Source organism: Jatropha curcas, chromosome 1, assembly GCF_041381405.1.
Source record: "Jatropha curcas cultivar XTBG-Jc1 chromosome 1, XTBG_Jcur_1.0, whole genome shotgun sequence".
NCBI lineage: Eukaryota > Viridiplantae > Streptophyta > Magnoliopsida > Malpighiales > Euphorbiaceae > Jatropha > Jatropha curcas.
The window spans coordinates 14,589,074-14,598,284 of NC_143151.1; the positions used below are offsets into that span (position 1 = coordinate 14,589,074).

Genomic DNA, 9,211 nt, shown 5'->3' on the forward strand with positions numbered 1-9,211 from the left:
AAGATGCTTTGTTCAAATCCCTGTAGTCCACACACATTTTGACCCTTCCATCTTTCTTAGGAACTGAGACTATGTTTGCCAACCATTATGGATAGTGAACCACTTCAAGAAAACCTGCCTCTATCTATTTGGTCACTTCCTCTTTAATTTTCTCGGCTCATTCTAGTCTTAACCTTCTTCTCTTCTGATTCACTGGCTTGGCTCTAGAATATAGAGGAATTGTGTGTGCAGCTATAGACCTATCTATCCCTGACATATCCTCATAACTCCATTCAAAGGCTTCCTTTTTGTCCATGAGTAGACTTTAAAATTTTATATTTAACTCTGGCGTTAGGTTTGGCCCAATTAATAGAATTCATGGATTATCTTTTATGCCAATATTAAATTCAAGCATGCATGATGAGTTAATGTCAAATATGCGCATGTGCTTATCTACTCGATGAAGGGAACTATCAGGAAAGATATCAAACAAGTAAGTAAAATTAAAGTTCATTTCATTAAATAATAAAGAAAGTTCATTATAATAAGATTCATCCTTGACAAAAATCAACACATGAGAAGGGGTCTCAGCTTCTTTAAAGCTCTCTTCTATGTAGGCCCAGATCGCTTTTAACACTTGATCTACAAGGTCCTCTTCTTCTTCAATGCTCGCATTCCCTTTATTCTTCTATTCCTTCCTCTCTTCCTGGGTAGCTAGCCCCTCTTCCGGTTCCTCTTTCTTTCTTTCTTCCTCGGCCGCTTGTGGCCCCTCAACCCCCTCTTTCTCGGGTATCTTCTCTTCTTTTTTCTATTATTTCCCTTCCTCAAGCTTTAATCCCTTAGGCTCAACAGCAAAGATATTGATAACATCCGCAAAGATTTCTAGATCGGGGTACATCTTTCCATTGTGCTCAAAAGGCTCTATTGGCAGACATAAAGAGGAATGCTCAGTTGAACAAATGAATCGTCCATCCATGTCTAACCAGTTGTATGTTCTCTTTGATGTGCTTCCAAATTTATACCCTAAGTCTTATGGTCCCTTTGAGTGTGGACTTTAGGTAGCTTTGTAATGCCTTGCTGATTCTTTTTAAGCCCTTATCCTTGTTCATAATTCATCCTCTTCATGATGTTGGAGATAGTGGGCCCCATCTCAATGCTAAGCACATCAATCTGAAAATCGATCCATGGGAGGATTACTTGCTTGTCCACATTGAGCATTGCTATGCTTCTCTCACTAGTAGTAGGTATGGTGATTGACGCGGAACCCTATGGAAATTTATTCCATGAACTCTATGACAAGTTTTGGAAGAGATCAAAGATCTAAATAAACTCCCCTCTATGGCACCCAAAGCTTAAAGAAGCAAGAATACCAATAATAGAGTAAAAGAATAAGATAAACGCCACAAAGAATTGATAAGTTTACCTTGATTGTTGATGCAATTAGAAGAATGCAATCTCACACTCTCTAAAAACATGAACACGCCAAAGGCATGAAAGAAGAAGATCTCTCTTTGATTAATTGATTGAATAATGTATGAATAATTACAAAATAACAAGCTATTTATACTAATCTAAGAGGTCCAGATCCTTAAAGGATTTAGAGTTAACTAAGGAGTAGGATTTAGCAAATCTAAACCAACGAAGGATAAGATTAACAAAATCATAGCAACTTAAGGATTTGGATATCTAATCCAAATCTACTAAAGATTGACTAAATCTAAACAAAATAAGGCTAAAAATCAATGGTGGCCGAATTATGGAAGGCCCAACCCATTAACCTAGCAAAAAATCAAAATAAACTAACTAGCTTAATGAGAGGCAGTGGCTTGCACGGCCTGGGGCGTGCCTCAATGGTAAGGCTTCCTTCGCGAGAGGAAGAGGCTTGCACGGCCTAGGGCGTGCTAGTTGGCACGGGCATGCGTGCATGTATGAGTTTCCCTCGCGAGAGGCAGAAGAGTGCACGGTCTGGGGCGTCCTAGTTGGCACGGGCGTGCTTCAAATCAAGTGATGTTCCTTGAGAGGCAGAAGCTTGCACGGCTTGGGGCGTGCCACCTTGCACGGGCGTGCTATCCAATTCAGGTTCCCACTCAACATGTGCTTCATTAATGTGAGAAACTTAGGTGTTCCTTCAAGTTCTTCATAGCACTTGTTGAAAGCAAGCTCATGGAGCTCTTGTGTGATTTGTTCTTGAATGTATAAGGACATGGTTGCTCCATACTTCTTTGCACGGCTCCTCGTAATTGGTCCACTAGGAAGTACTAATGGATTGCCATTGTTGTGGCCCTTGTTCCCTTGAGCTCCATAGGTGGTTGGTGGTAGTGGATCTGTATCAGTGATGATTTTCTCAATGTAAGGAAATTTGATTTTTTGATGTAGCGTTAAAGGCACACCTCCCAAGGAATGATACCATGGCGCCCAAGTAGCAAAGCAAATGTAGAGGGGATATGAATGACTATAAATTCAGTCTCCTTTTCAATCGACCCCACCTTGACCACTGTTTTGAAGATGCCTCAACCTGTCTCTTAGAGTCGTCATATGGTCTAATCACAACGTTAGAAGATTCCAAATTAGACAACTCTAAATTGAACTTGGAAAACAGCTTTAATGGACAAACATGCAGAGCTGACCCATCATTTATCATCATATTCCCGGTCACCCTTCCTATGACCTTAGCCTTAATGAACAACGCCTTAGTGTGATTCCTTCCTTCAGGAGGATGTTCATCATTAGAAAAAGTGATAATAAGGGAATCATGGTGCACTATCCCCATAAAATCAGCTAGAGAAATGGATGATGAAATCGGAATCTCCACCACAGCTTTTAGCAAAGCCTATCGGTGTTGTTTTGATGATACCAACAGATCCCATATGCTTATGTTTGCATGGGTTCTTTTCAATTGTCTCATCAGGGCATCATGTTCTACTTCCTTCTTTGGCATATCCAATGAGCTCGCTTATTCTTTTTCTTCCCTCGGCTTGGTCATAGCTGGCTAATACACTCGACCACTGCGGGTCACATGGCTCACTACTCTTGCTTCTTTCTCATCCTTGCTACTCCATACGGCTAGAATAACGAGATTCACCTCTACTTCATCTTCACTTCCAACCCAAACTTGCACGCTTTGTTCCAACCACTCCTCATCACTATCCAACACATTTAGCACCATCACATAAATTTATTCCAACGGCATCTCCCTCTCTCTTTCCTCCTCTCTTCAAACTCGGCTAGCACCTCCTCGGGAGTCTTTCTATACTCAACCATATATAAGTTCTTAGGAGGCGGCACGTTCCTAAGTTTCGAAAGTGGATTAGTCCTCGTGCTCGGCCTTGATTTTTTTGGATTTGTCACTTTATCGCTGTCGATCAAATCTTATATCTCATGCCTCAATCGTGAGCAATTATTAGTCGTATGGCCCTTATGATGGACGGGATGAGTTGATGTGAATTGCCCGACGGATGGGCTTTGATGTTATATTGTTGAATTGTGGTTTAGTCAAATTTTTGGGGAGTTTCTACTGAAATTTCGGTAGAATCTAGGCTACACATAATTAATAAGTTTATTTAGATTGATTCTATAACTTGATACATAATAAATAAAATGCTCTAATTATTTTATTATTATCATTATTTAATTAATTAATTTTTTTATTATTATTGTTTATTATTATTATTATTATTATTTATTTTATCATTGTTGTCTGTTGTTAATATTATTTATTTATTTATTTGAATTTGAGTATGGATGTCTAATTGAGCATTGCATTACGATGTTTAATTGATCAATATGTTTGCATTTAATTGCAATACTTGATTAATTGTGTTGTGATAATGCTATGCCTTGTTTGTGTGGAGTTGGGATGAAGTGGGTCACCGTGGGCTTGTGAGAGCGGTCCACGAGACCGTTGACCGTATGAGAGATCGGCACCCGTGTGCATCTGATGATATGATATGGATAATATGGATAACCACAGTGTGGCTTTCTGTTGGTATGGAAAAGAAAAGAGAGAATGGAAAAACAATGAAAGGGCTAATCAAGTGAGGATTAGACCGGTCGGCTATGTATGGGGGATCGGCTCCCTAGTGCACACGTTATGAGAAGGTAGGCCATGTGTAAGGACGGCTCATTGGGGGTTTCGGTGATGCCATAGACCAATTTCCACGTGATGTGATTATGTGAAGTTGATAATAAGTGTGAGTGCTGTTGTTATGTCATTTGTGTGACTGTCTGCGTGAGCATTTACTAATCGGACGACTAGATTGATATATTTATACATTTGTGTGAATGCGTGTATTGTGCAATAATTATTACTCCTTAGAAAATTTACATGTTTTATTTAATTTTTCAGGAAGTAAGTTTCTCTTTAATTCGATTTAGGCTATGTTTCTTCACCGCAGGGCTATAAAGAAAATTTTCTAGTTCCATAATTATTTTGCTATGTAACTATATGTATAAAAAGCTATGTAAATCAAACAGTTAGTGACTCTGCAGTTGTAGAATTTATATACATTTAGTCGTGTATTAATATAGACGAAATAATTCTGTGAGCCCATATTAAAAATGTGATATATTGTAAATTTGACTCAAATTGTGGAATGTTGAATATGGTAAATTTGGGTTAAGGTATAATAAAAATTTTGAGGTTTATTTTTCTTTTTATAGTAATATGGGCTGAATGTTTGAAATTTATATTGAAATAGTAGATGTTAGTGTTTCAGGCTTACTACGGACGTCGGGAGTCTTAAGCTTACCTGGGCCCTAGTGCCGGTCCGGCCCATGGAAACGGATTGTGACAATTAAGCGTAAGGAGAAGAGACATCCTGTAACCATGAAAAAATAAATTAGAATTAGGGATTTTTTTTGGGTACTCAATTGAAATTATTTTAAAATATTTTGGTGTTTTAAAATGTTTGGATACTCAATTGAAATTGTTTTAAAATATTTTGGTGTTTTAAAATGTTTGGGTACTCAATTGATGTTTTCCAGTCAGCACTCAATTTTTTTCTCATATATAATAAATAAAAACAGAAAATTTCAATTCATAAAACAAATAAAAAAGCAGTGGTTTCATTCGATCTTAAGCATAAGGAGAAGAGACATCCTATAACCATGAACAATAAATTAGAATTAGGGATTTTTTTGGGTACTTAATTGAAATTGTTTTAAAATATTTTGGTGTTTTAAAATGTTTGGATACTCAATTGATGTTTTCCACTCCGCACTCAAATAGAAAGAATTGAGAAGTACAGAGAAATTATTATTATCCCACTATGTAATAACGTGAAATTATAAATAATTTGCCTTATATGTTTTAAATTAAAATTACATAGTTATGAATTTTAGGAAGTTTTTGGACTTCTATATTCTGTTTCCTCTTAAGACTCTTTTTATATAAATAAAATTATTTATATTTCATATTTAATTGTTCTTCTACCTTAAAATTAAATTATTTTATTATATATAACTGCAATTATTACAGTTTTAGTATGTTCTATATAAATTCAATTATTTTGATTTAAATTTACAAAAAAATTTAAAACTACTTTAATTTCGAATTTAATTAGAAAAGAAATTAAAATACATTTTTTTATTCACTAGGAAGTCCGATAGTACTTTACAATAAGGAGTAGTCCTCCCAAAGGAATCGATTAAATTAGATACATAGATTATATTATGTCAAATACTTATATTATATTATATTAGATGCATAGATTATTTGAAATGAGTTGAGTGCTAAAATATTATTTTAGCATGCTTATTTCATAATGGCCTTAATTATTTTAGCGCGCTAAATGAATATATAAATCAACAAAGAAGAAACCTCCTATTTGTATACAAGGCATGAAGCCGAAGATGTTCAATCCAATTGAAATTATTTATTCATACCAATAATAAGGAAGACACCACAAAATAATTCTACAAATGCCATGAACAAGTACAACCGCTATTAAATCCATTATTATTGATGTGTAGTATCAATAAAGTGAATGTATAGTGTGTAATGCTAATAACAATGATACAAATGTAATTATATCTTAAAAAAAAAAAAAATCACAACTATTGACAATGTATAGAGTGTGATTGTTGCATCAAATATATGATCTTCAGGACTAATTAGAGGTCTGATGAAGCTTATAATGATCCCGTTTTCTTAGATTCACCTTCAATCCATTTTTCATGTACATAGTCAAAGCAAGCTTTGGAAGCACAGGATGATCTTTTACTACTTCCACGTGGTACCGATATATGATAGAGGCAGCAACAAATTTCATTTGATAGTAAGCAAAATCTTTCCCTAAACACAGGCGAGGGCCACCATTGAAAGCAGTGAATTTGTATGCAGATTCGCTTATGAAACGCCCATCTTTAAGCCACCGTTCCGGCTTGAACTCCCTGCAATCCTTTCCCCATATAGCCTCCATTCTTCCCATTGTATATATTGCATATATCACTTTTGTTCCTTTCTTCAAGACGGTCCCATCTGGGAATACGTCGTCTTCAATTATCTATAACATCAGAGAAACATTTTTTTATTTATATATGTAGATATATAAATAAAAAAATTTGTTGTTAGGTAACCAAAATATTGACCGGATAATTAATTGATTAATTAATTTGATTATTTGGTTAACCAATTAGGTAATTACAGTACCAAAAATATTCACGAGCCAACAAATATTCTCAATCCTATAATAATGCAATGATTTTTATGATATTGACAATCTAGTTTTCGTACCACAAAGGGCCTAGGTGTTGACTTTACTATACGCTTGGGGAAAGTTAGATAAACATCCACAAAAATATCTAGCTCCACTAAATTAAATTAAATTGTTATTTCGAAAGAAAAAGTTTCCATTAAAATTCTCTTTCTTCCGTTTTAAAATATAAGTTATTTTTAATATGTTATTTTATTTTAAAGTATAGTTCGTTTTACATATTTTAAAAATTAATAAATAATTTTTTTAATATTAGGTTTGTTTATACTAAATGTAATAAATACTTCACAAGTAATAATTAGTTTTAAGATAAAAAATAATTTGATCAAATTACCTTTGAGCTTATTATTATTTAAGAGAATTAATTGTCTTCTTGATCCTTATGCAAAAATTTTAATATCTATTCTCATTTTTGTTTATTATAAAATGAAATTAATTTGTAAACAAATATTATTGTTTTATCCTTTATATACTCAGTAATCACACACAATCGAAATACAGAAATTTATAAAATTCTTATTTATCCAAGAATTATGTTATTAAAAAATGTTTAAGGTTGTTTACCTCCTTGTGATCGACTGGCACTGACGGGTACAACCTCAGGGCCTCAGATAAAGCAGCTTGCAAATATTCCATCTTCTTTATCTCCTCTGGCGTAAACACCAATGGAGTTTCGGGGTTGAAATGTTCTCTCTCCATAATTATCTTGTATATTTCAGCAAGAATTTTCTCCGCCACTTGCTCATGTTGATCAAGAAGCCAGAAAAACCAAGTCAAGGCCACTGAAGAAGTGTCTCTGCCAGCAAGAATGAAATTTACACAAATATCCCTCAAGAACTTGTCCGAAAATGGCTGTTCATTCTCATCTTTCAATCCCATAAACACTGTCAAGAGGTCTGATCTTTGCTCATTATTAATATACTCAGTTTGCAAAGACAGTTCTTTCTTTCTTGTTCTTATGACTTGTTGGGCAAATTCATCGACTCCTTTTATGGATGCTCTTAGCTTCCTTTCGGTTCCCAAATCAAGATACCTCATGGCTTTCCATATACATGTTGGAGTAACAAAACGCAGCACTGTGGCCTGTGTTGCATCTTCAAAGGCTCTAGCAAATGGTATTTGAGACAAACCCAAACTCAAACAACCTGGATCAACACCAAAGGCTATCATGCAGACATTATCGAAAGTGAGCCTCAATAGAATATCCTGTAGATCAATAGATATGAAGTCATTAGCTGCATTTTCCAGGACTGGTAAGAGCCTAGAATGGACAAGTTCATTCAATGACTCCGTAGTTAGTTTCCTGAACTTAGCAGAATGGAACTCAATGCTTGCCGTCTTTCTTTGTCTCTGCCACGTCTCATCATCCGCGTTGAATATCCCATCTCCGAGTAGATCACGAAGTGTGTCTCGGAAGTATTGGCCTTTAGGGAAATAAGTGAATCTGGTCTTGAGAAGATGCTCAATATTTCTGGGATCTGCAGTCACTACACAATTGAGACTGCTAAACCATGGTCCTCTGAATCTAAAAGTTCCATTTTGCTGGCAAAGTACATCGGAAATCCACTCGTACATGTTACTTCGAAGACCAAAAACCAAAGACGGTAGCATACCTAAAACCGGCCATACTGGAAGGCCGTAACGTTTCTTGTGCCTTAGAGAATGTATGGCAATGAACACCAAAATAGCAAGGATAAGTTCTAAAATTTGAATATCTTGCAAGAAAAAGAAAACGACTCGCCGGGATATGAAGTTGACGGCAAGGTCGTCTGAGAAAAAAGGGGATGTGAGGTTGGTGCTGGGCTTGATCATGGTGTTAGGATGATAGGAAATGCAGAATGGTCGGTTATAGGTGATGCCGTGGAGGTCATGTGTTATATGGGAGGGAGGGAGGGAGTATAGTAATTTGTATTTTTCTTGGCGTGCAGTTTTTGGCCCAATTGGTATGATTTGGTGAGCTGCTGATTCTTTTCATGTGACTAAACTGATTCTTTCGTACTTTTCTTCAATTGGTTGGTTTTATATAAGAATTTAAATCTGTTAGTGATTGTGTGTCAAACAAGAGTTACTACTAAGAGGCTTGCGCTTGACCCACCTTTCTCCTTTTTCAGTTGATTTAGGACAGTTTTTGGACGATGGGAAGTGGGTGGCGACAGTTAACCTAAGTTAAGTGCAACGATTTCCAAATTCTTCTACTTGTTTCATTGATAGCTAATGCGTTTTTATTAATGCAAAAATGGAAATTACAATGTGCGATATCGTTACATGTAATCAACATAAATAAATAATTAATTATATAAAGCCAAGAGATAATTATTATATCCATTTTTTTATAAAAAAAATCAAAGTGAACCAAATAACGAATGGCACCGAAGTCGATTTATTTTATTTTTTTTTGAAATAAGTTAGCTTGCTTTTTAAATTTATAAAGCCCTAACTAACCAAAAAAATCACTACAAAAAAATGCGCTTTTGCGACCAACTATATTGCCATGATGTTACGATCAATTGTGATGAATG

The 9,211-nt window shown here is 35.3% G+C and overlaps 1 protein-coding gene across 1 annotated transcript; it reads right to left on the bottom strand.

The window, feature by feature from the left end:
• Nucleotides 1-5,832: 5,832 nt before the first annotated feature.
• On the bottom strand, nucleotides 5,833-8,616 carry LOC105638680 (cytochrome P450 86B1). The gene is made up of 2 exons (XM_089717517.1): nucleotides 7,257-8,616; nucleotides 5,833-6,482 (listed from the first exon to the last, which is right to left on the bottom strand). The coding sequence occupies exons 1-2, from the start codon at nucleotides 8,502-8,504 to the stop codon at nucleotides 6,087-6,089; spliced, it is 1,644 nt and encodes a 547-aa protein (XP_089573643.1). The 5' UTR covers nucleotides 8,505-8,616; the 3' UTR covers nucleotides 5,833-6,086.
• Between the last annotated feature and the right edge of the window lie 595 nt (nucleotides 8,617-9,211).